Source organism: Aspergillus ibericus (assembly GCF_003184845.1).
Source record: "Aspergillus ibericus CBS 121593 unplaced genomic scaffold BO80scaffold_28, whole genome shotgun sequence".
NCBI classification, from domain to species: domain Eukaryota; kingdom Fungi; phylum Ascomycota; class Eurotiomycetes; order Eurotiales; family Aspergillaceae; genus Aspergillus; species Aspergillus ibericus.
Genome location: NW_020292126.1, coordinates 238,573 through 265,397, shown reverse-complemented (window position 1 = coordinate 265,397; position 26,825 = coordinate 238,573). Strand labels below are relative to the sequence as shown.

General features: G+C 53.5%; 14 protein-coding genes across 14 annotated transcripts; 4 read left to right on the top strand and 10 right to left on the bottom strand.

Annotated features, from left to right (window-relative positions):
* Positions 1-2,636: 2,636 nt before the first annotated feature.
* atfB (bZIP transcription factor atfB) lies at positions 2,637-3,575 on the top strand (the record flags this gene model as incomplete). Its single annotated transcript, XM_025715921.1, has 1 exon — positions 2,637-3,575. One exon carries the CDS (start codon positions 2,637-2,639, stop codon positions 3,573-3,575), a length of 939 nt encoding a protein of 312 aa, XP_025573830.1.
* Positions 3,576-4,639: 1,064 nt separating this feature from the next.
* Positions 4,640-6,344, bottom strand: BO80DRAFT_358958 (sugar porter family MFS transporter; the record flags this gene model as incomplete). The annotated part of the gene is made up of 2 exons (XM_025715901.1): positions 4,640-6,132; positions 6,185-6,344. The coding sequence occupies 2 exons, from the start codon at positions 6,342-6,344 to the stop codon at positions 4,640-4,642; spliced, it is 1,653 nt and encodes a 550-aa protein (XP_025573829.1).
* A 206-nt stretch (positions 6,345-6,550) lies between these two features.
* On the bottom strand, positions 6,551-8,553 carry BO80DRAFT_456519 (Zn(II)2Cys6 transcription factor; the record flags this gene model as incomplete). Its single annotated transcript, XM_025722178.1, has 3 exons — positions 6,551-7,540; positions 7,587-8,486; positions 8,548-8,553. 3 exons carry the CDS (start codon positions 8,551-8,553, stop codon positions 6,551-6,553), a joined length of 1,896 nt encoding a protein of 631 aa, XP_025573828.1.
* Positions 8,554-8,758: 205 nt separating this feature from the next.
* On the bottom strand, positions 8,759-10,508 carry BO80DRAFT_358950 (putative iron-regulated transporter; the record flags this gene model as incomplete). The annotated part of the gene is made up of 6 exons (XM_025715900.1): positions 8,759-9,034; positions 9,086-9,610; positions 9,655-9,816; positions 9,849-9,899; positions 9,947-10,110; positions 10,160-10,508. The coding sequence occupies 6 exons, from the start codon at positions 10,506-10,508 to the stop codon at positions 8,759-8,761; spliced, it is 1,527 nt and encodes a 508-aa protein (XP_025573827.1).
* A 379-nt stretch (positions 10,509-10,887) lies between these two features.
* Positions 10,888-12,496, bottom strand: BO80DRAFT_456517 (mitochondrial 37S ribosomal protein mS47; the record flags this gene model as incomplete). The annotated part of the gene is made up of 3 exons (XM_025722177.1): positions 10,888-12,096; positions 12,165-12,326; positions 12,374-12,496. The coding sequence occupies 3 exons, from the start codon at positions 12,494-12,496 to the stop codon at positions 10,888-10,890; spliced, it is 1,494 nt and encodes a 497-aa protein (XP_025573826.1).
* A 357-nt stretch (positions 12,497-12,853) lies between these two features.
* BO80DRAFT_410284 (mitochondrial 54S ribosomal protein uL4m) lies at positions 12,854-14,016 on the bottom strand. The gene is made up of 2 exons (XM_025717913.1): positions 13,840-14,016; positions 12,854-13,761 (listed from the first exon to the last, which is right to left on the bottom strand). Exons 1-2 carry the CDS (start codon positions 13,921-13,923, stop codon positions 12,976-12,978), a joined length of 870 nt encoding a protein of 289 aa, XP_025573825.1. The 5' UTR covers positions 13,924-14,016; the 3' UTR covers positions 12,854-12,975.
* Positions 14,017-14,096: 80 nt separating this feature from the next.
* BO80DRAFT_385271 (mitochondrial 54S ribosomal protein mL38) lies at positions 14,097-15,758 on the top strand. Its single transcript, XM_025716979.1, has 2 exons — positions 14,097-14,695; positions 14,749-15,758. Exons 1-2 carry the CDS (start codon positions 14,158-14,160, stop codon positions 15,471-15,473), a joined length of 1,263 nt encoding a protein of 420 aa, XP_025573824.1. The 5' UTR covers positions 14,097-14,157; the 3' UTR covers positions 15,474-15,758.
* Positions 15,449-16,277, bottom strand: BO80DRAFT_125318 (putative mitochondrial inner membrane protease subunit 1). Its single transcript, XM_025713530.1, has 2 exons — positions 15,826-16,277; positions 15,449-15,756 (listed from the first exon to the last, which is right to left on the bottom strand). Exons 1-2 carry the CDS (start codon positions 16,183-16,185, stop codon positions 15,580-15,582), a joined length of 537 nt encoding a protein of 178 aa, XP_025573823.1. The 5' UTR covers positions 16,186-16,277; the 3' UTR covers positions 15,449-15,579.
* Positions 16,278-16,844: 567 nt separating this feature from the next.
* On the bottom strand, positions 16,845-17,820 carry BO80DRAFT_466126 (OBAP family protein; the record flags this gene model as incomplete). The annotated part of the gene is made up of 3 exons (XM_025722762.1): positions 17,567-17,820; positions 16,958-17,461; positions 16,845-16,879 (listed from the first exon to the last, which is right to left on the bottom strand). Exons 1-3 carry the CDS (start codon positions 17,763-17,765, stop codon positions 16,845-16,847), a joined length of 738 nt encoding a protein of 245 aa, XP_025573822.1. The 5' UTR covers positions 17,766-17,820.
* A 188-nt stretch (positions 17,821-18,008) lies between these two features.
* Positions 18,009-19,170, bottom strand: BO80DRAFT_446467 (hydroxyacylglutathione hydrolase; the record flags this gene model as incomplete). The annotated part of the gene is made up of 9 exons (XM_025721555.1): positions 18,009-18,092; positions 18,135-18,161; positions 18,211-18,345; positions 18,389-18,480; positions 18,524-18,734; positions 18,781-18,814; positions 18,867-18,938; positions 18,999-19,086; positions 19,146-19,170. 9 exons carry the CDS (start codon positions 19,168-19,170, stop codon positions 18,009-18,011), a joined length of 768 nt encoding a protein of 255 aa, XP_025573821.1.
* A 583-nt stretch (positions 19,171-19,753) lies between these two features.
* On the top strand, positions 19,754-20,477 carry BO80DRAFT_436067 (ankyrin repeat domain-containing protein; the record flags this gene model as incomplete). The annotated part of the gene is made up of 2 exons (XM_025720940.1): positions 19,754-20,392; positions 20,439-20,477. The coding sequence occupies 2 exons, from the start codon at positions 19,754-19,756 to the stop codon at positions 20,475-20,477; spliced, it is 678 nt and encodes a 225-aa protein (XP_025573820.1).
* Positions 20,478-20,733: 256 nt separating this feature from the next.
* On the top strand, positions 20,734-21,384 carry BO80DRAFT_125238 (uncharacterized protein). The gene is made up of 2 exons (XM_025713529.1): positions 20,734-20,788; positions 20,843-21,384. Exon 2 carries the CDS (start codon positions 20,901-20,903, stop codon positions 21,216-21,218), a length of 318 nt encoding a protein of 105 aa, XP_025573819.1. The 5' UTR covers positions 20,734-20,788; positions 20,843-20,900; the 3' UTR covers positions 21,219-21,384.
* Positions 21,385-22,866: 1,482 nt separating this feature from the next.
* Positions 22,867-24,406, bottom strand: BO80DRAFT_410271 (rRNA-processing protein LAS1). Its single transcript, XM_025717912.1, has 4 exons — positions 24,185-24,406; positions 23,985-24,124; positions 23,411-23,890; positions 22,867-23,357 (listed from the first exon to the last, which is right to left on the bottom strand). Exons 1-4 carry the CDS (start codon positions 24,302-24,304, stop codon positions 22,910-22,912), a joined length of 1,188 nt encoding a protein of 395 aa, XP_025573818.1. The 5' UTR covers positions 24,305-24,406; the 3' UTR covers positions 22,867-22,909.
* A 147-nt stretch (positions 24,407-24,553) lies between these two features.
* Positions 24,554-26,370, bottom strand: BO80DRAFT_426480 (uncharacterized protein). Its single transcript, XM_025719779.1, has 2 exons — positions 26,007-26,370; positions 24,554-25,946 (listed from the first exon to the last, which is right to left on the bottom strand). The coding sequence occupies exon 2, from the start codon at positions 25,894-25,896 to the stop codon at positions 24,745-24,747; it is 1,152 nt and encodes a 383-aa protein (XP_025573817.1). The 5' UTR covers positions 25,897-25,946; positions 26,007-26,370; the 3' UTR covers positions 24,554-24,744.
* Positions 26,371-26,825: the final 455 nt, after the last annotated feature.

The window sequence follows — 26,825 nt, the reverse complement described above, 5'->3', positions numbered from 1 at the left end:
GAGGATGTACTCCGGATCTACTCCGTAGGGAATGAATAGATAGGTAGGTATGGTATGGTATGTAATCCATTTACATGAGATCTTACATCTTACATCCTGGACGTTCAGTCCATGACCAGACCATAACCATCCATTAGCAAGGAAACCCCCTCTCACTGGCTGGGCGGGTTCAGTTCCACCCGAGTTAGGTTTACCAAGTATCTACTGTCGGTACAGTACGTCGTACTTTTCCCCCGTCATAGTACTATTTCTCATCGGGAACTTCTAACCACCAACCAGAAGCCCCGCTGAGCGGCGGGTACGGGTAGGTTGCTTTGCCTTGTTCCCTGAATCCGGGACACTTAACTTAACCTACCTCCTCTACCAGTATCTACTCCCCTACTCCCCTACCTCAACGGCCGAGCGACCGACCGGCCGGATGGCGGTGGTATGGTGGTATGGTGGTATGGGAACTGTAACCGGGCAAAGTTACCATACCGATTTGCTCTGCGGGAAAGCATAGGATGGGGAGTCTGGTTTGTTCCATAGTTGGCAGTTCCTGGCGTTGGACCTGATCCGGTGGGTGTGGGTGGATGGATGGGGATGGTGGAAATGGGAGTGGGAGTGGGAGTGGAACCGGACGGGGAAGGTTACTTGCTAGTTTACTATTCACTAGTAATTGGGTATGGACTTTGGAGTACTACTGAGTAGGAACTAAGTAGGAAGAAAGTTGGCTGGGTTGCGATGGAATGGCTGGGGCATGGTGTTGGATGACGTTGTCGGCCGGGTCCGAGGTGCTGATGATATCACAGCTGGGGGATTTTCGGCCCCGGAGAAGAATCGGAGAAGTCTGTTGTGGGAGATGTTTGGAATTGATTGTGTGGTACGGAGTGGTGGGCTGATTTGAGTGAGATTTCTTTGTTTGGTGGTGATGAGGTGGTACAGGTATTGACTGGGAGGTGCTAGTGGTCGGGTTGTTGAGTATCAAGTAACTCTAGTATGTATCAAGTATCTGGAGCTAGTGTGGAAGGGAGCTACCTACGCAGCATGTACCGGGGAGGTAGCTTCACCGCTGTCAAGGGTCAAGGTACCAAAGCTACAAAGATCTTAAGTCAAGGTTCGGGAGCATTCTGGGTGCGTCTGGAGGTATCTTCCATCTTCCTGGATCAATCAGAATCATTGGCTAGTCTTGGGTGAGCTGTCAGGCCGTCGGGACCGGATGGACTGGCGTAATCGTGCAGCATCGTGACTTGCAAGGTACCTCTGCACTGGTCCCTGCGGTTTGCCCCTGATCGGCCTGCCGGGCTGCCTCAGGCTGAGATTCTACACCCTCTCTGTACTCCATCGTCGGGTGTCTCCCATCCATCAAACAATCCTTTTGATAAACTATGACCGCTCCCTCCATGATGTCAACCTGCGGGATTCTGGACCCTTCCAGGGCATCCAGCCTTGGGCGGCCTTCCCCTCTTGGCTTCCCAACGGAAGTCGGCCTATCCAATCAAGCCACCCGGGGAGTTGAAGCTTCTGACTTGGTCCTTCGTGAAATACTTGCGAGATACTACGACAATGGGCAGTCAGTCTTTTGCCCATCCCCGACCAATCACTGCCCCTGGGACTGTGACTCGATCGTTCCCTGCCACTTGCGCAACCATTTCCGGGGGTGGGACTTGATCCATGCCATTCATCTGCCCATTATCAACGCGCGTTTCATCCTGTCTGTCCTCCCTCGTATCACTTCCCATATTGACTTTGATCCGGATTCCCCTCACCCTCTGATTCCTCTGGTACCCCATCACTTGACTGCAGCCGGATCTCCCCCTTCTTCTTCCTTCTCCTCTTCTGCTGCTTCTGCTGCTTCTTCTACTTCTTCTTCTTCTTCCCATCCTTCCTTGTTTCCCTTTCTACAATAACTCCGATTATCGTTTGGGTCTGCCGACTCTTCCGTTCCGTGGACTTACTGTTGCATTTCCAAATCCCCCCACCTCCTCCTCCTCCTTCGAACTCTGTACGGCCAAACTCTACTTCTGGATCTCGCCAGGCTCTGCCGATTACCTGACGAGGCCTCTACTCCACTCCTCCAGTCTTGTGCCCTGCTTTTGGCCGGTTCAGTTCGCGGCTAGCTCCAGAGGACCCTTTCGCCGGCGCGGTTCTGGACACCCTCGCCGTCTCCACTTCTATACTGTCAGGATATAATTTCCCAATCAACCTCCTGAAGCAGCTTTTTGCTGTTTTTTTCCCCTCTTGGGTCCTCCCGTCGTTTACCTTCCCGTCTGTCTGGCCACTACATTGTGTGTCCTTTGTTGCTCAATCTCCCGCACCTCAACCGTGGTAGCTAGGACGACTGCACTCGTGCCTGCCGTGGTTAAGACAACGTACAGTGCGCCTGGTCCTATCTAGCTTGACAGGATCCCCAGGCAGCTGATCTAGGAGTCAGAGGGGGTTACGGTCGACAGTTGCACTTTTTGCATCTTGGCCGGCTATTTAAGAAGAACCCGTCCTCCCACGACACGACCCGACCTTCTTCTCACCCCACAACAGGCCCCCCCCAACCCCCAGGACACCCCCACTTATCTACTCCAGACCTTCTCACTCACACAGGCTGCTCTCACGGTTCTACTCTTGGTCTCCATTCGGACTGGACCATGTCCACTTTCGAGATGGAGGACCAGGCCTCCTTTGGCCAGCCAGGTGTTCCCGGTGCCACCGGTGCAACTCCCTCGCAGTTTACCAATGCCAATAGCGTGGTTGCATCCGGATACCTGACCATGCCTCTCGCCCCAGATGACAGTATTTGGCCATTCGTCACTCCGACTTGGCAGGAGAAGAGCGAACCTCAAGCCTTCACCAATTCCGGCCTGGAACAAAGCCTCAAGAACTCGCATCTTCGCAACGGCCAGCCCACGCCTCCGCCGCTCGAGGGTATGTATCAATCTTCTCAATACGACGCATACAACGACCCGACATATGCTCAGCCGACTCCTCGCGGAAGCTTCAGCCAGCAGGTCCAGCCTAGCGAGGTCCAGCCTAGCGAGGAGAGGCCGCCGAAGCGTCGCAGACCCAACGCACCGAAGTCGTCCTCGCCCGATCCAAACGACGGAGAGGCTGAGCGATTAAAGCGGGAGAAATTCCTGGAGCGCAACCGCGTAGCGGCGAGCAAGTGTCGGCAAAAGAAAAAGCAACATACCGAGCAACTCATGAGCCAGCATGATGAGCTTGCGTTGCAAAAGAGCCAGCTACTCAGCGAGGCTGACAGACTCCGCAGCGAATTGCTAAGCCTCAAGAATGAGTTGTTGCGGCACTCTCGTTGTGGTGACGAGGCGATAAACCTGCACCTCTCCCAGATGGTGAGAAATATCACCTATCAGGACACGGCGGCATCCGAAATGAGGTCGGGGCCGGATTCTTTGACATCGGGCAGCCCGAACATGGCAGCCCCGCCCCAGAGCTTGTCCTTTGGCTTCGACAGTCCCATCCAGATGCCATCGACCTCGGACTCGCTGGATGCCCCTTCCCACCAGGATTCGGAGCAAACCCTGGCCAGCGATGGGTCTTACTCGTTCACCGACGATACCTTTGAGGCTTTGATCGATGCCTAGATCGCCCATATATCTGTTTCTTTACATGAGTCAGCCGTCCTTGCACGATGGCGGCTGGACTCTACAGTGTCTTTCACCGTTGAACCTCAATGGTGGCTGCTGTCTACAGTTTCTGTCGCCGTTGGACCTCGACTGGTGTCCCCAGTGTCTTTCACCGTCAAACCTTAATGGCGGGCAATCTCTTTGCATGGTGGCGTACAGTTTGGCTTATATCTATCTAGTTGCACAAAAAGGCGGTCGAGTCCCTCCTCGATACGGTATTTCCTTCTGTTTGGGCGTTTGCGATTTTAGTGTACGTTGGGTGGAGTGATCTGGCGGTGGCGTGTTTGGCTTTGGGCAAGGAACATGAAATGCTATGAGAACACGACTATACGCTAGTTGCTCTATGAGTTTAGGTAGCTAATCATAATAGTAACCTCGCCTGGATAGGCGAGTGATCCATCTCGAACTTTGCTTCTTGCTCGCTTGCAATGAATCATATCAAGCCGTAGGACATTGATCCCGACGGACTAGTACACAGTACACCTCAGTAAAAAAGTAAGAACAACACGTTCTCAACTCCTGTAGATCAACCGTCATGGTAGTATCCACCCTAACCCGTAACCGTGGTTCACATCCTCAACAAAAACCACATACTTAGTACTATGTACATAATACCTACGTTTAATGTTCGTCGTTCAGGAGCACGTCGCCGCAAGTCTAATTCCAGGCTAACGGACTTGGCAGCGGCCGAATGTCGTCATTTGTCTTAGCCAGTCAGTCCGCTGGCAGCTTACTTACTTTTCGCAAAGCTAGTCCTGGGAAGTTTATAGGGTTGTAGGGGAAGTTGAAGATGAATATTTGTGTGTATGTGTATGGATATGGATATGAACTTTATTATGATTGGGATTTTAAATATGATTATTAATTGTAATTGTTTTGGGAACATGTCTCTGTTCAGTGTAGTAAGCTCTATGTGTGCTTGTATGCATGTGATGAGAGGATGAATGTCACGTGGACTATGTCGAGTATGGGTTCCAGAAGGAACAAGTCTGGGCAAGAGATACGGAGTGGATTGGATATGACTAGACCGCCTCTCGCTCCTCGCTCGGTTTACCTAGACAGGGAACCTCTTCACCGTTCTGTTCCTGCTCCTGTTCCTCTTCACCGACCAGCGGGGAGGCAGAGAGTAAGTCTTGGTGGTGATAACCGCGGGATCTATCGTCGCCGAATAAAGCGTCGATTTCCTCGAGGGCTCGGCCCCGTGTCTCGGGGAGGAATACCCAGACGAAGACGGCAAAGGTGGCGTCGAGGATACCAAAGATTAAAAAGGTAGCCCATTTGGCGCCGGCGAGGACGTACGGGGTTGAGAAGGACCAGATGAAGTTGGTGAGCCATTGGGCGGCGACGCCGATGGCGACGCCCGGTTCGCGGATCCGGGCGTTGAAGAGCTCGGCGGTGCAGGGCCAGGGGAGGGGTCCCCAGGAGAGGTTGTAGCAGATGATGGCGAGGTAGATGAGGGAGACGGTGGTGATGCCGCTCTGGGAGATGCGGGGGGAGTCCGGGTTTGCGGTATTGGTGGATGGGTGTGGGGTGGGAACTGAGGTAGATTTTACTACGGCCGAGGTGGTGATCATGCAGACGGACATGGCGAGGGCGCCGAGGATGAGCAGTGGGCGTCGGCCGAACCGGTCCGCGACCCAGACGATGAAGGTTAGGCAGCTGATTACTTTGAGTGCGCCGAAGATACCGGTAAGCAGGAGGGTGAGCTGGGCGTCGTTGCCGACCAAAAGGGAGAAGAACTGCGGGCCGAAGTAAGCCAGGGCCGTGGCTCCCGTTGATTGTTGGCAGATAAAGAGGGAGATCCCGAGGGCGAGTCGATGGCTGTTGGATCGAGTGAGCAGTTCCTTCGGGGAGAAGTCGGCGGTTGCGTGCACGTCGCTTTCAATGCTGGATTTCATCTGCTGGAACTCGAAGCGTACGTCCGGCCCACTCGAAGAGCGAATCCAGGTCAAGCTGTCCCAGGCTCTGGCCTCGTTCTTGTCATGGTCGTGCGAGAGGAGCCAGCGTACGCTTTCGCGGAGAGTGAGCATCCCCAAGCCCATGAGCGCACCTGGGATGAGCTGCACGGCCAGCGGGATCTGCCATTGCAGGGCATTGGCGGGGGCAAACTGCATGCCGTAGTCGATCCAGTAGGAGACGAAGATGCCGATCGTGAAGGTGAACTGGTAGCAACTACCGAGGCGGGCGCGCTGGTCTGTGGGACTCATCTCCGACAGGTAGATGGGGATGACGGTTGCGGAGCCGCCGATCCCCAGGCCGCAGATGACGCGGCCCACGTAGAAGACGGTTAAGGAGTGGGTATCGGGGACTTCGAAGAGCACCCCGGTGCAAAAAATGAGGGAGCAGAGGGCCATAGCTGGGCGGCGACCATGGCGGTTCGTCAAAGGCCAGATGAGCAGGCTTCCGAGCAGCGCGGAGGCTTGCTGGATACCTACTGCTATGGAGCTAACCCGGGTTTCATCGGCGGTGGTATATCGGAAAGAACGGTGGAAGGAGTCAAAGGTGAGGACTCCGCCTGGATCAATTGATGAATATAGTGTTGAATAACGCCTCAAGAGCTCACGTACCAATCACCCCCGAGTCATAACCGAAGAGAAGGCCGCCGCAGCAGACGATCGCCGTGAGCCAGTAGAGGCGGAAGACGGCATGGCTGTCGGGTGGCGGCGGATGGCGGGGATGGGAATCCCGACGCTCAGGATCCTGGGGTAGTTCGGTGTAAGATCTCATTGTGGGCCATGTCGCGAGGAATGGAATGCGACAGCCACAATGGGGGGAGGGGAAGAGAAGGGATGACCGAAGGGATGAAGGGAGAAGGGGAAATGGGCCACAAGTAAAAATACCGCCCGATGGAGACTGGGTGCGAGTCAGATGACGACGGCTTACGTGGTCAGGAGATTTGCTGCGTTCCGAGTGAAGGGCCGTCTCGCCTCTATCTAGATCATCACGAAAAAGTCGGTAAACAACTCCCGTCGCACACATCGCGAGTCCGCCCACGTCCGCGACGCATCCTGTCGTCGTGTCATCTCCTCCAGCAGCAGCAGCGCCTTGCCCGCATGCGGATGTCGCGCGGTCCGAGAGGTTCCAAGGATACGCTCAGCATCCGGACTGCGACTACTCCCGCTGCCTGTGATCCGCTGCATCTCCTTGACGATCCATCGTCGCTGCTCCATCGATCCCTCCAGGCCAGCCACAAACAACGGCCATACAAAGCTGGCGGGCAGATGTTGCTGGTCGCTCCCGGACGACTCCACCTCCACCGTCGCCAACTGAATAATCCGATCCACAGCCCGGTGCACCCGGTCTGTTCGCGGGTAGATGGCAAATGCAACTCGGTGCAAGTAGATAAAAATCGCTAGAAAGTTGGCAATATACTGTCGGAATGTTCGGCAGACCTCAAACGCGATGGCAGGCTGTAGAGTTTGAACGAGGTCCTCGGGCGTGCTGTAGACATCCAGTACACGCGGGCGCCGGTTCCAGAGCGTCTCGAGGTCGGCGCCAACCTGGTGTGCGATCTGAAGCACCTCAAATTCATCGCTGACCGTGCCGCGACTGCGGTGGTGCAGGTCGATACAGACGATCCGGCGAATAACCTGCTGTGTTTGCACGAAGAAGCGAAACGCCGGACCGGTGATGGCTTCACGGATAAGGTATGAGGGGTTTGGTGGCTCATTCTCCTCGTCTTTGTCTTCGGTGGACATTTCAGGCGTGGTGCTGGGCTTGGACGAAAGACAGCCCAACTCAATGAGCGGATCGCCGTCGCGGCCAGCGATCAGTGCTCTGACATCCAGCAGTGACACCCATGATACTATCACATGGCTCACACCTGTCCACAACTTGGTCCGGGGGTGGAACCGCTGCAGTAGGAGATATGCGGAGTGAAGGAAGGATGTTCCTGAACCCCATAGGTCAGGAGTGGACAGGAGCTGTCTCGTCAGCGTCTCTAGCCACGGCACTTCGAAGAAAACCTACCTCAGCTAGCATCAACAACAGCACCGTAGTAAACACTCTCTTCAGCATCGTCTCCCCTACCTCGCCTAGCAAGCACGACTGAATCTCCGAGCATGCCAGCTGGTGATACTTCGATGCCAATTTCCACGCCTTTCCCTCGATCGACGCCTCATGTATCTCCGCGTAGCAGTATATCCCATGCAAGATCGCCCGACTGTCGCGGGACTGTCCAACAATATTCGCCCGCACGTACTCCCATTCCAAGGTCACCGGCCCAAAGATTGTCGGCGGCGGGTCACTCATGACGAAATGCGCAAACAGCTCATCCTCGTATGTCATCCGACTCCCACTTGAATCAGAGGAACCCTGATCCGAAGAGTCGCCCTGGATGGCCGGAACCGAGCCCGCCCCCCAGCTGATCGGCTGTTCATTGTGATCGAGTTCCTCATTCGCAATAGCCGCCGGTGCCGAGCCCGCTGGAAACCCCGCCAGTCCATTCGTCGTCAGATCGAGGTGTTTCTGCTGAAAGTCGGACGTGATCTCGCCGATGAAACTGAGGATATCGAACGAGGTAATATCCGTACTCAGGGATTGTGGCGAGCGGCCAGGGCCCGCCTGCTGCGGCGACCCTGACGCCGACGCGGTCAGCCGGTCATTGCAGAGGACCGTGTGGAAGAAGTTCACATCTGAACGGTCGGCGGTAGTGGGGTGGCCTGGCGCTGTGGTTGTGTTCCCATGGTGGCTGGGATGTCGCGACACGACCCCCGGGATGATGGTTTTGTAGGCGCATTGGAGACGCAGGCGAGTGCAATTGGCACAGGTGGGTTTGGCTTCGTCGCAGCGGACCTTGCGTGCCCGGCAGGTCAGACAGCCGGTTCGGCGCCGGGGACCCGATCGGCCCATTCCGCGAGCTCTAGGAGCCTTTGAGGGGTTAGCAAATCCTTGTAGGGTGTCTGGCGAGGGGGCTGGGAAAGCAAGATACCTCCATGATGGGTATGGAGTAGGCATGGTTGAGAAAGAAGCTGGGAAGGCGAAGCTCGATGGTGTGATTATTGATGGGGAGGATCAATCAGGGACGCTCTCGTGCTCGGCTCCCCGCAACGGTCCGCCTCGTCTTATGTATGTATCTCCCAGGCACTACTACGTCAGGAACTATGTATTGCTCACGTCACATTGCACTACACTACATCTCATCATGCGCTGTGCATGATTTCATCCTGAGGGGTCGATATCTTCTTCTCTCCCCCAAAGCACTTGGAGGTATGCAGCAGATGCCCCCGTTCCTTGCGGACATATGTCGCAAAGCAGATGGCGGCCATGCCAATCCCTCCGTAACTGATATAGACGGGATATTTGAATTGTTCCGGCAGGGGAAAGGCGATGGTGGTGGCAAAGGAGAAAAGCTCGAAGATGTTTTGGAGCGCCATTTCCGTGGATGAGAACCGCGCACGAGCATGTTCGTCAACACCCTGTCACAGTCAGCTAAGCTTGAGTAGGAGAATCGATCCAGGGTATCTCACCTCTTGTACCAGAAACTGCACCGACAGATCGAACCCCCACAGTCCAATTCGGCTGAGTGCCACGCCAACGATCAGACTCACGGCCACCACCTGAGACTGGTTATCAAGGAAAGCAAATACCGCCACTGCAGCGGCCAGGCAGCCAAACTGCCAGTTGAGAAACCACAGGCCTGACCGGATGGGCCCAATTCTGTCCATGATGAAGGGGGCTGCCCACGTCCCAGATAGCTCTGCAATGACGGCGCCGATCCTCATCGCGCTGACCTGCAGCGGGGTAAATCCGGTGTGGAGCAGATACGTAACCATGGTAGTGCCAAACGAGAGTACGGTGAGGTAAAGCAGGCTCAGGGCAAGGGAGGCCAGAAATACGGAGCTGGCCACATACTCTTGCCATGGGGCAGCAACCTTGGCGATGTACTGGGGTATCCGACAGGCTGCGTCACTCGCCTGACCGGACTCAGGTTCATCTTCGATTCCATTGTCCCGACCTTGACAACGCTCCAATTCAGGGATGGACGTATACACCTGGAGGTGGTGAGTAAAGGTCACTTCAGCTGAGACGAATATACCTGAGCAATTGCAATATATTCAACCACAACAGAAGAGACATTGACTCCCAAGACGGTCCAGATAGCAATCCTGGTTGAGAACCCGTCAATCAAGGATATGACAACCGGAGCTAAGAGCTTGCAGAAAAGGTCAATTCGTCTCATGGATGCATTGAGGTCTGTCTAATTAGTATGACGCACAGCTCGCATCTTACCAGCCACATACCTTGTCGGGGGATGTCCAGAGCACGCGACACAACAATCGCCTATCGATTAGCAAACTCCAGTAGCAGCAGGGCAGTGAACAACTCACCCAATCTCTCTCAACCGCCACCGTGTTCGCTGTAGCAGCCAGCTTTTCCACGCAAGCGAGCAGAACCACGGCCACAAAGATCAGGGACGTAACCGTGGCTGTAGACGGCGCAAGTAGAGCCACAAAACATGCGCAGGAGGCAGCCACGGGGAGTCGCTGCCAGACTGGACGATGTCAGTTTATTCTATCTTTCCGTCCAGCACTGCAACGTACTAATGGAATGCCGAATTGCACGCAGCCGGTTCGATCGGTCCACCACCGATCCGAGCCAGGATGACAAGACTACCGCGGATAGGGACCGCACCAGAGCATAGACCGAGGCGTACAGCAATGTCCCGGGAAAGATGGTGGCCAGGAACAAGACGGCCCCAAACTCAAACATGCGCGAGTTCCATGTTGACAGGAAATGGGAGATATACAGCCGGATCAGGACCCGAGCTGGACTCCGATGAGCTGAGGACCCGGATGACGACGGTCGGGACAGAAATGGTTCGATCGGGTCCAAAGAGTCGCCCGATGGTCGAGATTCCCCGTGGGTCGGGATCAATGCATAGGTCGCCATGATGGATCACTGTCCCGGACTTGGATCGGCTGGGATCTGAGAGAGGGACTCTACATAGTACATGGGAAGGAATGAACGGAGGTTAGGCTGGAGCGGAGCCGAGTGGGCTGAGGGTCGAACCCCATGTTTCTGGAGTCTGCCTACTATACCTATCGACACCAGCAATCACTATCTCATATAGATTCAGGTTAGATTCGAGGGCAGTCCCTACTACAATCTGTGCACGGTCAGGCTGAAAAAAAAAAAAAAAAACTTTGCATGCGTGTCTAGATTTATATGAAATACATGTTAATGATATTAACCCGATATACAAGAGACCCAACTAACACAACAGTAATCGATGGCTCCTTTTGCGTTCTTGTTCGCCTTCGCAATGAAATCAGTTCCAGATCAGACCTTGCTCGGTCCGAACGGTCCGTCTGGCCAGAACGTCAGCCACCTTCTCCTTCACACCTTCTTTGCCTTCGAACCGCGCGACAATGTCGCTGAGCTGCAACTCCTTGGCGCTCTCGTGGTTACGCACGATCTTCTCGATGTCTCCTTCGGTGGGCAGGCCGTAGGAGTAAGGAGCTTCCTCATAGTTTCTGTCGGGGTCGTTGTGGTAGAGCGCCATCCGGGACTCGTCCTCGGGAATCTCGAAGAAGGCATCGACAGCCTCGTCCGTGACCTCCTCCAGGGTGGCCGGCTGCCAGGATGCCTGGCGGGGCGGCTTCGACAGGAGACGTGCCTTCACGCCCTCGACGAAGTCGGGGTGTCTCATAAATTTGGAGGCAATCGCGTGCTCACGCTGGAAGGTCTCGGCGATGCCCCACTTCTTGCCTATACGTAGCTGACGGAGAGCAACCTTGAGCGAGGTAGGGGACCGCACCGAGAGAAGCTCCAGGGTTCTCTGGGCCCACTTGGCCATCTCAGTCTCCTGCTCCAGGGCCTGGATGATTTGCTCCACGGTATTGTGCTTGAAGCAGCGGTCAATGGCACTGCGTACCTTGCCCGATAGCCACATAGGCTCCTCGCGCAGCGATGGCACCCCCGTCGAGAATTCCGCCATGGTCTTGTTGACGAGGTCCAGGCGTTCCTTCAACAGAGAATTGTCGCGGAAGGCCAGTTCGGACAGACGAGCCGTCAAGTTCTGCAGCGCACTAGAATGTAGGTAGTGTGTGGCGACTCCGGCATACAGAGCCTGAACGCCGCTGAGGCGCTCCGACGTGAGGGCCAGATATGTTCCAAGTTCTCCATCCAGGCGAGGCAGGAAGTGGGAAGCACCAACGTCCGGGAAGAACCCAATGGTGGTCTCGGGCATGGCGAAGACGGTCCGTTCAGTGGCGATCCGGAAGGGGGCGTGGAGACTGAGACCGACACCGCCGCCCATGGTGATGCCGTCCATGACGGAGATGAAGGGCTTGGTGTAGGTGGCAATGTAATGGTCAAGGCGGTATTCCTGGGCGAAGAAGTCGGACGATGCCTGCTGACCCTCCGGGCCCTTTTCGTTCTCCAGAGCCAGGGCAAGCACATCTCCTCCGGCGCACAGAGCCTTGGAGCCTGCGCCGGAGAGCATGATCACATTGGCGAGGTCGGACTTTTCCCACTCCTAGATATCCCAACCGCTTAGCACATATCATCCACTAGTATCTCTCAAGGTAAGGACCACTAGCTGACCTTCAATCGGGGCGTAATCTTCCGAACCATCGAACCGTTCAAGGAATTGAGCTTCTTGGGGCGGTTAAGCTCAATCAACCGCACGCCGTAGTGCGAGTGAAATAGGACATCATCGGGCTCGTCGCCAGGGAGTTCTTTCGGGATCTCTGCGACAGACGACATCTGTAATCGTCAGTCAAGGCAGACCCCAAGCCATGAAGGGAGCGTACGCTAGCAGTCGCCCTAAAGGCTGGGTTTGTCACTTTGGCGCGGAGAGGCATGGTAGCTGGTGAAACCCGCGAGATCCAGCTCGACGGTGTTGGAAACCGGCAAAAACTGCGTCGGAGTAACATCAGGCAGACCACAGCCTGTTGTGGAGGAGGGAGACGGGGTAAAGGAATGGGGTGAGGGGATTAAGTATGAGGATGAGCAGCTTGTCGGTTCTCCGCTTGCTTTGACCTCGGAGTTTTTCGCGGAACGATTTTCCTCGCCGCCAACCAGCCGAGCTGCGCGGGTCTGCCACCACGCTGTAGACGATTCGAGTAAGACTCTCTGGGCAATTGATTTCCGCGGTTTTACGAAATACTCCATACGGGTTTCTCTTCGACATAAAGAGCTAAAGACCCTTGCTGGGGCACTCTGGAGGATCGCCATTCGGCACCCTCGCTCCGGCATGTGCTCGACCATACGAGTTACCGAGCACCTATCATGAAGCATGACGTTGTCCTTGAATGCAATGCCATCATACATATTTCGAATCTATTTATACAAATAAAACACTCACAACCCGAAGCTAACCAGTAAAAGACCCTATCGCCGAGTAAAAAGGAATTCAATACAAAGCCTTGGCCGGCTTGTTCTTCAGGTCCTTCGAGTGCTGAGACAGAATCCGGTCCAGTGCCTGCTTCTCAATGATCAACCGGCCCGTCTCCAGCAGGTCCTTGACATCCACATCACGGCGGTCCAGGATCTTGGCATGTTCGCCCACCTGACGCACCGTCTCGAACAGGCTCTCGTTCGGCTGGTCCGTGATCAATGTCGACCGTCCGAATGGCCGACCCCAGCGGTTGGCCTTGAAGATCTCTGTGATGAGATGGGGAGTGGCGTCTTCCGGAAGGGTGATTTCGTTGTCGACAATGATCAATTGGCCGCGCTTGTAACGGTAACTGAGGGCTATCCGCCACGCCTGGTCGTAGATCTTCTGGGGGAGTCCCGTGGAGAAATCACGGGGATGAGGACCAAAGGCAACACCTCCACCTCTCCGGATGGGGGACTTCTTGTCTCCAACACGGGCCCGACCAGTACCCTTCTGCGCATACAACTTCCTGCCACTTCCATGCACATCGTCTCTCCACTTGGTGCTTGCGGTACCTTGTCGAGTCATGTCACCCTCGTACACGACGGCGCGGTGTAGGATATCTTTGCGGAGCGGCATCAGGAGATGGTTGCGAGGGTATTCAACGAAACGCAGGGGCTCCATGGACGGGAATGAGTAGGTGGTCGCCTTGACGGGTTCGGGATTCCACACGGGCTTGGGAACCTCCCTCGTCAGGTTGTCAATGGGAGACTGGGCCTCGGTGGCCATCGATCGGGACAAAGGCTTCGCCAGGCATCGTTGCTATCAAAGCCATGAATCGTCAGTATTTCGCATTTGCCATGTGCCATGCAACGCCGGGATCAGAAAAAGACGACGTACCGTGGTTGTCTCAGCACCCGACAGCAGACCCCCCGAGCTCCGGGAAAGCCACTTGAGTGCGCGAAAAGCGTCACTTCCAGGCATTGTGTATAAATGGTGGAATACGCCCGAGAGGTAGCCTGGCTGGGGTGGAATCTCGGTGGTGCTTTGGGGGAGGAGGAGCAGCAAAAGTTCGGGTGGTCTGGCGCTAGCCTTCTGAGGCTTGGCCAACCCGACGAAAAAAGTTCCGTCGGCCAGGAACTACCTCGACTTCCCGACAACCTGGGGAATCTCGTCCATCCACTCCATCCACCCCCTCCTCCCCCAATTACTCGCATCATGGCTCACTGTGAGCGGGCCTCCAAGCCCCTGCTCCAATGCCTGCAGAAGACCTACACTAAGGCTCTGCCCGGTCTCCAGCTGCAGTCCACCCGCGCGTTCCAGTCCACCGCTCTGGCTCGCGAGGAAGCCCAGGCTGAAGCCAAGAGCGTCCCTTTTCACAAAGCACCTGATCCGGCTTTGGTCACAAGTCCCCAGCTGGAACGGAGACTGTTACGGCAAGGAATTGCCCCCATTGGATCTCGTCGACGTCGCGCCGCCCTCCAGAACGCATCCAACATCCCCTTCGAGCAACTGCCCTACCAATGTTTCCAGGAAGCTCGCAAGGTGCTGGTCGCGGACCGGGAGGAGAAGTTACGCGACATTACGGCGATGAGTGAGAAGATTGCCCGGCTTCAGGCTGTTCCGACCGAGGAGGCCGGCGGGGAGCAGGTCAAGAAGTCCAAGCTCCGGGCCATGGAACTCCATCTGGAGCATCTCAAGATTCTGGCTGATATCAACGACCCGCTCGTGAAGAAGAAGTTTGAGGATGGACAAGGTGAGACGGTCTACACTAGTTTATGTCTGTGTTCTAATAGATTGTTTGTTTAGGTGACTTGAGCAAGCCCATCTACCGCTATCTGGCCGATCGGAAATGGAGAGAATACCGTCGCAAGATCCTCGTCCAACGAATTACACAAATGAAGGTGATTCCCGACGTGCTGCCCCACTGCGATCCGACCGTGGACACCAAGCTCTACTTCAACCGGAACCAGATCCAGCCGGGCGAATTCGTCAACGCCCAGGTGAGCACGACGGCACCCAAACTCGACGTGCAGCTCTTCGAGGGCGGCGAGAAGCTCGTGACCATCGCCGTGGTCGACTCAGATGTGCCCAACGTGGAGAAGGATGGATTCGACTTCAAGATGCACTACCTGGCCGTCAACGTGCCCATCTCGGCCACGGCCACCAAGGTCGACCTGTCCCAGCTGTCGACCGATTCGCAGGTGGTCCTGCCATGGCTGCCTCCGGTGGCCCAGAAGGGCAGCCCGTACCACCGGCTGTCGCTGTTCATTCTCGAGCAGAAGGACTCGAAGCCGTTGGACTTTGCTGCGGTCAAGGCGAAGGAGACGGAGCGCGACAACCTGCTGCCGCGCACGCTGCAGGCTCGGTACCACCTGAAGGCGATTGGCGCGCACCTGTTCCGCAGCCAGTGGGATGAGACGACATATGAGGTGATGAAGCAGATTGGGTTCCCCGAAGCGGACATGGAGCTGCGCCGGAAGAGGGTCGAGCCTCTTCCTTACAAGCGGAGGAACCCGTCGACGTTCCGGTGATTGCTTTTTTTCCGTTAATTTTGAGCTTAGACTGTATTGTACAAGATGTATGAATATCAATCCTCCAACTCCAGACTCCTATATATACACCTATACCTATACCATTTTATTCCGAGAGGTTGGCCGGTTGCATTGTATTTTCCACCCACTCCATTTTCGACGGCGGCCAGACCCGAGCGATGATTTTCCCATTAATCAACCCCATAGGAATAGGACCATAATTTCTGGAATCCCTCGACCACGGCAAATTATCCCCGGCTAGATAGACATGCCCTTCGGGAACCTGTACATCATTAGCCCACACCCCCCCCAAAACCCCCAAAGGGGGAAACAAGAGAAAACAATCACAAACCTGAATCATCTCCCCCTCCCTCCCCACATCCCTACTAAACGCCAAATCCCGACAAACAAAATCCCCCGGCAACCCCACGACCCTCTTCGCCCCATTGACGCCCAAAAACGTCGGATGATAGAAGCGCACCACATCGCCGACCTTAATGCCCCGTCCATGTTTATGTACTCGCGAGATCATGAGGTAGTCGCCCCGTGGACTGAAGGTCGGGTACATTGAGGGCCCCTCGGAGAGTTGGATTGTGATGAGGTGTTCCCAGATGAGCGTGCAGGCGCAGAAGAGACCGGCGGATTTGAACCCGATTCGGAGGAGGTGGGTGGGGGTCGCGTGTTTGAGGGTTCGGCGGAGGAGAGCATCCATTGCATTCTTGTCTTTGGGCTGGTGATTGTTGGGTGGTTTGGGGGTGCTGTGGTGCTGGGTATTGCTTGATGATTGCGGAGATGGAACGGAGCTGCTTTGGATAGTGTCACGTGATGGGTGGGGGTATATAAACGGAGTTTTTTCTTGTTCTTTTTTCTCTTCGGAACATCACACACACACACACACACACACACACACACACACACACCACAACAAATGATCACATCGATGATCGATTGAATGTACCGTGTCAGGTCTACTGCTTAATGCTGCATCTAGACTTGTGACACTACATCCAATTGCCATCCCTGTTCTGCTCCGGCTTACTCCTCATGGATCTAAGCCCCTATCATATACATCGCTTCTAAAATAGCTAGAGCTCACCGCTGCCGAAATTCAACACCAGAGCGCGTGAGTGTGGACAGTGAAGCAAGATGAATTTACATCTCATCATTGGTGGGATTCCCTGAACGATAGCCTGGCTTGGACCCCATTTTGGTATGGGAATGGAAGGCTGGGTGGTAACGACGGGAGACACACATACCTTAGTTCTTAGATATTTGTTGCGTACAATATGAGGTTCATTTTGATTATTCTGTCGTATTACAATTTAGATATCATTGTGCATCACTCGTAAGTGATAGTCTGGACAGCAGAGACTAAGCCTTCTCATCCTCCCACATCTTATCCGCACCTACACACATTAGCATCCAATCCCCAATTCCAAACCACGGATCAATACTCCGTAGCAAGAAAAGGTATGAAAACTCACCATCAACCCTCTCCATCCCCCTCACAACCTCCTCCACCATCCCCTTCCTCCTCTCCGCCTTCTCTCTATGATCGACCCCAAACCTCTCATCCCTCTCCCTCAACAACTCCCCCAACCCCCCTTCCCCCTTCCCCCCAAGAACCCCCTTCACCCCCTCCTCATCCAAAAAACTCCCCATCAACACCGGCTCCCCCAACGGCACTTTATCCCCCCGATCGACTTGCCAAAAATGATACGTCTTGCCATACAACGGCACGATGTCTCGCATTTCAGACGTTTCGGCGACTTCCCATGCTGCATCTGGCACCAGGGAGGAAGCCGAGGTGGTGGTGGAAGGCTTCGGCATGATGAGCATCCCGCTGCTGACTTCGTAGATGTGGGTGTGCCAGAGGGCGCGTTCGGAGGGAGGTAACGTGGCGAAGAGTTTGGGGGTGATCATGTATTCGATTCCGATTAGGGGGGAGTTTGCGTGGGGGGTCGCGTAGATGAGGCATTGTCTTATGTCTGTACTTCTTTTTTAGTCTTTATTGGGGGTTGGTGTAGGTGTTTAGGGTATTGGAATTGGGATTGGGATTGGGATTAGGATTGGTGGAGGGAAGGGGGAGATACCCTCTGTGATATGTGAACAGTAGTGGTTGGCTTCCACGCAGCGGGTCTTGTCGGAGGCGTAAACGTGAAAGGCATTCAGGTGTGCGCAGATGTTGTTCACCGGTTTGAAGTCTTGGATGGCTTTGGCGCCGGTTTCGAGAACCGTGCTTTTGGTGGTTTTGCAAGTGCCGGGGAGGTTATTCTCTGTTTCGGTGGACATCGTTTTGTTGTGTGCTTGTAATGGGTATGGGTATGAGGGTAGGGATGAGGTATGGGTATGAGGGTATGAGGGTATGAGGGTATGAGGGTATGGTGGTGTTGATATACAAGATGGTTGGCTGACGTCACGATGATCTCTTGGGAGGGTGTACAGGTCATTGGATGAGCTACATTGCTACATTGCTACAGGGGGTTGGCTGATTTATATCCGTGCCATTAAGGTCGGTTGTGTTCCTGTATGGCATTACATGTTGTTCTTCATCTCTCTCAGAGCAGCCATCACCTCGACCGGGTCCGTCTTGCCCGTCTTCTTCTGGATCTCGGGGTCCTAAACAGTCAGCTTGATTCTTTGCATTGAGGAAGCACTTACATTGACACGCATGAACACATTATGCAGCTATATCAATTAGACTTGTACATTTAACGGTTGTTGAGGATCAACCTACCTTCTCATCGCCAATAGTGAACTTTCCCTGCGTCTCCTTGTTGGCATTGGCAAATGCCTCCAGCTTCTTGATCGGCTCGGACTCGGACACAGTCAGGCAGAACTGGACATTGCTCTTGGTGTATTCATGGCCAGGCTAGACAGTCAGTACAGAACCCACATCAGCGACTGGTACTCACATAAACCTTAGTATCATCCGGCAGCGCGGCCAACGTCTCATTCAACGCCTTGTGCATTTCCGGGGCCGTGCCCTCGAAGAACCGGCCACACCCTATTCCTTAGCTAAATACCTAGACTCAGAAAGTAAGACTCACCTCCGATAAACAAAGTATCACCCGTAAAGACAACCTTGTCATCCCCATCCTGCATGAAATAGCAAATACTATCCTGCGTATGGCACGGCGTATGCAGCGCCTTGACCGAGATGCGCTCTCCAATCTTAAACTCCTCCCCATGAGCCGGAGACTGAGTGACAGACTGGCAGTTCTTGCCTCCAATGACAGGGAGTTGACCAAAGGTTTTCAGCTTCTCACGTCAGTAGACGATCACCATACTTGGCCACATAGCATACCATTTCATTATTACCACCCGCATGATCCCAATGACTGTCATACACATTAGCATCCATACCCACCATCAATAGGGAAAACAACATACTGATGCGTATTCACAATCGCCGTAAGCTTAATCTTCCCGGCATCAATCTGCGACTGCAGCTCCGGAGCCACTCTACACAATCAGCTCTGCCCAGCCCAACCCAGCCCCCCCTTCACGAACAGGAAAACCTACTCAGGCGGATTCGCCGGATCAATAATCACCGACTGCTTCGTCGGCTCATCCGTCACCAGATAGGCATAATTATTGCCCTTCCCGGTCCCTGGCGGAGTTAGCCAGGAACAAGCAAATAGGAAGTACCTTGTGGGAATGGGAACATACACATCGGGATCGATTGTACATGCATGGCTCTGATTTGGCGCGACGGCGCAGATACTCTTGCTCTTACGGGTTGGAATCGCACGGATGACCAGACGGCTCTGGTAAGGCACATGGACATAGAGATTGTAAACCGAGGACCTGTGAATTCCTGCTGCCGGTTAGCTTTGCCGTGTTCGGAATAGCCGCCTTGGTAGAAGTTGGGAGACTTCAGGTGAAGGAGGAGCGAAGCTGCGAAGGAGAGGTGATCATCGATTATGTACTCAAAGTTACTATTGTTGGACTAGATACGGGTCTTGGCAAAATAGCCCCCCGACGGATTCTATTTCTGTTCCTCTGATGTCTTACCTCCCTCTATTCCTGTTGAAAGCCCCGCACTAGTTCGTCTCCGCCAAAATGGTTTAGCGCCTCACGCGAGATAGCTTCCAGTTTCGTTGTTCTTGAGGTTTTTTTTTTCTTCCTTCTCCAGCTACTCCGTACTAGATTGATAGATGAATTGATTGACTTCCTCATCATCTTCATCGGTTCCTTATTAATGACTTGCATCGTTCGCTTCCTAGTCGAAGTGTGAATTATATTTACTGTTCCCGTATTTACGCAAAAGCGACATAATGGGAGCGGCCAGGGGGGGAGCCCATCTCCCTATCGAACTTATCCTGCTTGCCGCCGAATATCTTATGCCTGTTGACCTGCTTTCTCTCTTATATGCGGCTCCTGGGCTCGCACGGGTCCTAACATATAAGCATACCACGCTTCAGGATGAAGGAGGGAGGACGATCATCCATCTACTCGCGAGGGAGGGCGAATTGATGAAGCTGCTGCTGGCAAACGACGGTATCCGGACAGACCGGAAGGATAATTTTGGTCGGACGCCGCTATCCTATGCAGCTGGAGGTGGGGATGAAGCAGTAGCCAGGCTACTGCTGGACCGACAAGATGTTGACGCGGATGTGAAGGATAATGATGGGCTAACTCCGCTATCCTATGCGGCTGGAGGTGGATATGAAGCAGTGGTCAGGCTATTGCTGGACCGACAAGATGTTGACGCGGATTCAAAGGACAACTTGGGTCGGACCCCATTATTATATGCAGCCTGGCGCGGACATGAAGCTGTAGTCAGGCTACTGCTAGACCGACAATATGTTAAGGCGGACTCAAAGACTAACTGGGGTCAGACACCATTATCCTTTGCAGCTGGGGGTGGACATGAAGCAGTGGTTAGGTTATTGCTGGACCGACAAGATGTTGAGGTAAATTCAAGGGATAACTCGGGTCGGACACCATTATTATACGCAGCCTGGCGCGGGCATGAAGCTGTGGTTCGGCTACTACTAGGCCAACAAGATATTAAAGCGGACTTAAAGGCTAACTGGGGTCGGACACCATTATCATGTGCAACTGAGGGTGGACATGAAGCAGTGGTCAGGCTACTACGGGACCGACAAGATATCCAGGCAAACTCGAAGGATACCTGTTGAAGATGGAAGCGCTTGATGGCAGCCTGACAAGCAGACCGGTCGAAATAGCGGAAGAATCGCACACTTCGGCACTGCTCAGCACCAAGGATACAGTAGGAGATATCAAAAGCAGGTTATAGCGAGGTACAGGAATGTGTATACAAAAATCGACTTTGTGGTCTTGGATGGGTGAGCTTTACTCCTAGACAGGTTGGAAAGCCCCAGGGTTGTTAACTGTTCTAGACTTCGCAACAACCCTCAATCCTTTCGACCCCATCTTTGGCATGGCCACTTGGTAATCATGCAAGAATGCCACATCATCAGCATCGGTTTCAAACAAGGTCATTTCAAATCCTTGAACCAAGGCTGCGACGACAAGGTAGAGCTCTGCACGCACCAGCTCAATACCAAGGCATCTCCGCCCACCCTTGCTAAAGGCCATCTGGAACTTCCGTCGCTCCTTCCCAGCATCACCAAGCCAATGGTCAGGATTGAAAACATAGGGCTTAGGGAACACACTTTCCGCCGTGTGTGTGCGGCGAGAGTTGTGATGCTCACTGGCGTGCCGGCTGGAATCGTGTATGATCTGGTTCTCGTGCTTGGTGGGCAAGACAAATGAAATGTGAGGAGAAGGTGTATAGATGAGCGGCTCGTGAGCGATACGGGCAGTTCTCGCTGTGACCCCAAAGGAAAGCCGCTTTTCCTTCTTCAATTACAGCTAACAGGTATGGAAATTGTTCGAGCTGGGTCCATGAGGCGGATGCAGCGACCGTACGGAGCTCATCGCGAAGCTTCTCTAGTAGGGTGGGTTTGGCAAGAAGATGGTAGAATATAATATTAAGTGTCTGAGTCGGCGATTCAGTTCCAGCTAATTCCAACAAGGCTCCCTCCTGCTCGAGACGCAAAAGAGTCTTCTCTGAGGGTGGCAGGCTCTGGCAGTCCAATACTGAATCATAAAACTGACTCCTTGCCTGTTGGTCCAACAGGCTTGATGGAGGTGATCCCTGACTCTTTGGCCCGCATGATAGCAAGTACCTCGTTTAGAACACGCTATATTTCAGGTTAATGATGATAGGACAAGGTTGAAAGCGTACAGTGTCTCACTTCAAAAAGATCAAGCATGTCAACGAGTCCCGGAGGCATTATCAGGCGGCTTATGGACGTTGGAAGCGACTTTAGTAAATCGGGGATCTGCGGAAAGTGCTTGTTAAGATTGATTCCCATCATTAATTCCTTGCTGTTGTGACGGAGCGTGGCAGCTTTCTGCTCATCTGAAAGTATGTCTGTCTAGATTTGTTAGCTCCATAATGTCAATAGAGTAGTGGGAACAACCTACTCATTTGAGAAGGCAAAAAAATAAACCTGAGAGGTTAATTGGCGTCTTGCTGGACGCATGGATTCGCGATCAATTGCTTTAGCTGGCCCACCTTGTCTGTAATCAGTCCCTCTAGGTAGTCTTCTTGCTAAAGAATTGCGTGAGAGCTTCCCGTCGGACTTTATGCAAGCTATAGTCGGCGATACGTGCTCACCCCACCAGGAACTCGAAGGCTTCTTAGCTGCCAGGCGTATTTGTCCCTTCGCGCCATTGACGGGGCATAGATCGTATCCAGAAAGCCAACATCGTTGATATGAATCTCGTCTGGGGTAACACGGATGATTGGGCATAGAGAGATGTTAACTGGGGGCTTGATAATGAAGCGGAAATTAGAGTACCATATTGCTTATGAAGCTCTTGAATCTTGAATACGTATTGACCAGGTCGGATGGCGTCATAATATAACTCATACCACCATGTGAGTGCTGCAAGGCGGGGGGCATGGAATGTGGGCTAGTGGGTGGAAGTAAAGGCGACGGATAGAAGACATCCACGTCCAGCGTATTCTTGTTCTTTATTCGTCTGGATATATTGCGCTCAGCAGGAAGTATATGTTCAAGGAACTATTGTTCTTATTAGCCCTCTATCTGCGAAGTCTAGAGAAATCTAGTATATACCTGTGCGAAACATACGGGGACAGTACGAAGGTGGCTCACCGCTTTGAGATTTGCGGGTGGAAATGCGGCCGTTTATGGCCTCAGTAGCTGTCACTTTCGGCGTCAATTTCACAGGTCCTCACATTCTAGTTGTAATTGTTGAGTGGTTGCAATAGCTGCCAGTGGTGCTATGCTGAGTGAGCCATAAGCGTTGATTGGCGATTACCTCATAGGCTCGTTGAGTGCTCAGCCACGTGTGGCGGGTACGCTAGCTTGTTATGGTTGAAACATTCATCATGGCACAGCTGGGTCAGATTTCTCTCTCCTACGGCATACAGGCTAGGCTATTCCTAAGGGCCGCGTATCCCAGCTATCTACGGTCTCCCAGCCGAATTTCGTCAGCTCTTTCAGATCTGCGTCAGTCTGCTTGAGTTCAGCGGTCTTGGACCGACTCGCTGAGACCTTTGCAGCGGACGGGTTCTTCTCCCGTATGCTCTCTCCCAAAAGCGTCGTCCAGTGGTTAGAACTCTGCTTGCAAACCGCGAGAATGTACGCGTGGGAAAGTAACCGCCCTCGAGATTCCCATTCCGGTGATCGAAGGATATGGTCCAGCCACATATAGGTTCCTTCGAGATGGGGATCACTGGTCAGGTTCTTCGAGCCTGAAAAGGCCAGCACGTTCACCATTTCCTCCGCCAGCGCTGCCAAAACTGAAGGATGGCCTTCCGCCAGCATCTGCAGTAATGGATCCCATTTGGAGAATGTTTCCGTCATGGAATCACCAATCCTGATACAAGCTTAACGTTAATACATAGACCATCAGAACAAGAGAACACTGACCTTCGTTCCGTAGGAACCAATATCGAGTCCTCCACAATAACCTGCGCTAACATAGACGCCCCATTACTAGAAGACTTGCATACAGATACCAAATGCGTAGACGCAGAAGACACACTCTGTTGGAACCGTCTCTTCTTCCGAGGCGGTTCTGACTCTTCTTCCGAAATCAACTGCTCGAAACTACTCCTCACAGCGGCCTTGATGGGCTCAACATCATCATCAGCCCCATCGAGCACTCCCGGCTCAGACACCCCAGGTACCATATCGGCACTCAGATCAGTCTTAGCCCAGTAGTAATCCCACAGCCACTCCAGAGACCGCTGCGTAGCATTCCGCAACACCGTCAGCGAAGGGAGTTCACGATGCGTAGCCTCGTGGCGCAGTTCCACGAATGAGGCCGGTAATCCCAGATCAATGGCTCGTTGGAACATGGTCTTTCGCTGGCCGTTGAGCTTGGAGTCCACGAGACCGGTCACGAATCTGAATTACATTAGTAAATACCATTCACAGCCAACAAAACATCCAAGTAAAAGCAAAGAAAAAGCACAACGTAACACTGGTAATAGAAACATACCGACAAAACGCCGCCGAATACGTAGCTCTAATCGAGAATATCGAATTTTTCCGAGCATCATCATGCAGAATCGCATCCGTCAACAAGGCCGTCGCCTCGACAGGATGAGGCAAATTCCCTCGGAGTTTCCACGCCCCAACCTATCATCATCCATGTTAGTGTCCGTCAGGATTGTCCCCTCCAAGGCAGATTTCGCATACAGTGGCGCAGGCCTTGGAGCGCATGTCCGGCCCATCGTAAATGGGCGCAGGGTAGAATTGGCCCCGCACGGCGAGTAATTGGGCATGTTCCTTCCAGGGGGTGAATATGACTTTTGCCATGGTGGTTCGATGGCTCTAGCAGTTGAAACTGCTATGGGTTTTCTCTCTGTGTACCGGTTGGGTAGGTTGTACATCTCGTCGCGGTGATTTTGAGTCTCGGAGTATGGTTGTTCCTGCCGGTGACATTTGATTTTCCCTTTGGGTTCAGGCCGTTTTGTCACTACTTTTACTGATGCTATGCTGGCTATGCTGGCTATGCTGGCTATGCTGGCTATGTGATTATTACAACTACTCATATCAATATGCTCGTTGAGTCTTGGTAGATTCTGGTCATTGTTACATTCACTTTCTTAATACATGTAGTTCAAGTTCAATCGTCCTCCCTGGGTATCCTGTAGTGTATGCTAAGCTGCAAACGCCTTCCGAAACGACAACTCCGTGCTATGCAATGCTGTAACCCGAAAATAAAAATAATGAAGACGCAAAAACAATGTGTTGAATCAAATCCATCCGTAGCCATAATTCATGCAAGGTTGACTCGCCATGTTCACAAACGGCTGAGGCTCGACCACGGCATGCTGCTCGAGCTCATCGTCCTCGAAGAAAAAGGATCGTTGCATCATGCTGCCAGGGGCTTTGACCGGTTGTTGCTGCTTCTGGTTCGAGTCAGAGTTGCGGTCGAGACCCTCATCCTGCTCCGGCTCGTCGCCGTCCTCTTCATCGTTGTCATCCTGGTCTTCCGCTTCGTTGTCCGACGACGGGGTGAAGGTCTCCTCCAATTTCAACCCTTTGCCTGAGAGACCAAGGAGGGAGCTTTCCAGTGAAGCTTCCGGGTTGCTGTAAAGACCCATTCCAACCAGCTCGTCCTCAGCCTTGGACTTCTCCGGCAGTGGCTCAACCTGCGCATGGAAATCATCGTCGGGCCGCTGGATGGGGAGAAAGTCGGGCGTAGGAGGCCCAGTCAAACAGCCGGATGATGGGGCACTTTCGTAGCCGGAGGCTGTGACATACGTCGAAGGGATGTTGTTGTGCATGGATGACATGTCGAAGGACCAACAATCCGAGATGGGCTCGGCCATGGTGGTCATGGGGTCCCAAGAAACTAGCTCAGCCTGCGAATCGTTCATCTGGAGGAAGGATTGTTGAAGCGGCATTGATTGTTGTGCGCCGGGAAGAGCATGGAGCCCCATATCCGATGGAGCATAGGATGGGAGCATAGAAGAGTCCTCGTAGGTGGCGGGGGCGGTGGGCAGTGGCTGAGGGCACACGCCAATGGCGGCGAAGTTATCCAGTGCGGTAGTAGCGGGCAGATACTGAGCAGTCGAGTAACCAACCGGCTCGACCGCTGGGTGCCAACTCGTCGGACGGGTTCGACCAGTCCTGGACAGGGCCGAGGCCACAAGGGTAGCATTGACGGGGGCCTGGTAGCCCTGGTACATGGGCGAACTGTAAGGGATGGTTGCTGTCCGCCGCCTACCAGCAGACGAAGGACTGTTCCCAGCACTGCGAGGTTTCGTCACTCGACCCGTGTGCTTCGGCCTAGGGAAAGCCTGAATCAAGTCCCGGAAGGTCGTTGAGCGCCAGCAGGACTGGTTGCCTTGCACCCAGGTCGGGTTAGCAAAGGCCGGTTGAGGTTGCCAGCAGTCGGCCATTGAGAAGATGAGTAGTATTGAGAGAAGAGTCTGGTGGATGGATGGAAGGACTGAGAGGAGAGAATGGTCAATTGAAAGGTAGAGGAGGAAGGTGGGTGATATAAACATACATAGTAGTAGGTGGGAGGCTAAGGTCAGACGGAGGGAGGGTATAGATATATGGCGTATCAAGCACGGATAAGACCCATGGATGATGACTGCAGGAATATGTAAAGGATCTCCGAAGACTGGGGTTCGAGACTTATCATCTAAAGATGACACAGGGGGCGTGAGGGTCACAAGGCGTGGAGCAAGGTACGCGAAGCAAGTACGTGCGTCTTCAGTAGTCAAGTCATTGGCCCAGAGGGTTTAGATGAGTAGAATATTCGGTAAAGTCAGAGGAACTCTAAAAAAGGGGAGACAGAACAGTAATGGGAAAAAAAGGAAATACAATAAAAATAATTTCACAAATAATTAAAAAAAAATTAGGGAAGGCTCTAGCCGCCCTACATGAGGGTGATACACGGAGATGTGGAACGTATGTACATGGGCATTTCTTGATCTACCATCCGCCCCAGTTCCACGATCCATTACTGTAAGTGAGAACGCTAGTGGTCTAGTGGGCGCGGGCACATGTTGGGATTTGGGATGACACGACGTTGACACTAACGAAAACAGACTAGTAGTGGTGGGAACTCTAGGAGACTAGGAGACTGGAGTAGGGGCAGCAGCCAGCAGCCAGCAGGAGCCAGGAAGGGACCCAGGAAGGTGATGATTCAGACGGCCCCCTCCCATGCCACACACACGATGCCGCTCCACCCCAAGAACTTTGGGAACGGCAATCCTGTCTCGGACTCTACTGGCAAAACGACACTCTGGACCATGGGCCATGGGAATTGGGGCTGATTAGTGGTTTAACGGCGGATGACGATGGGGGGGAGGAGAGAGGG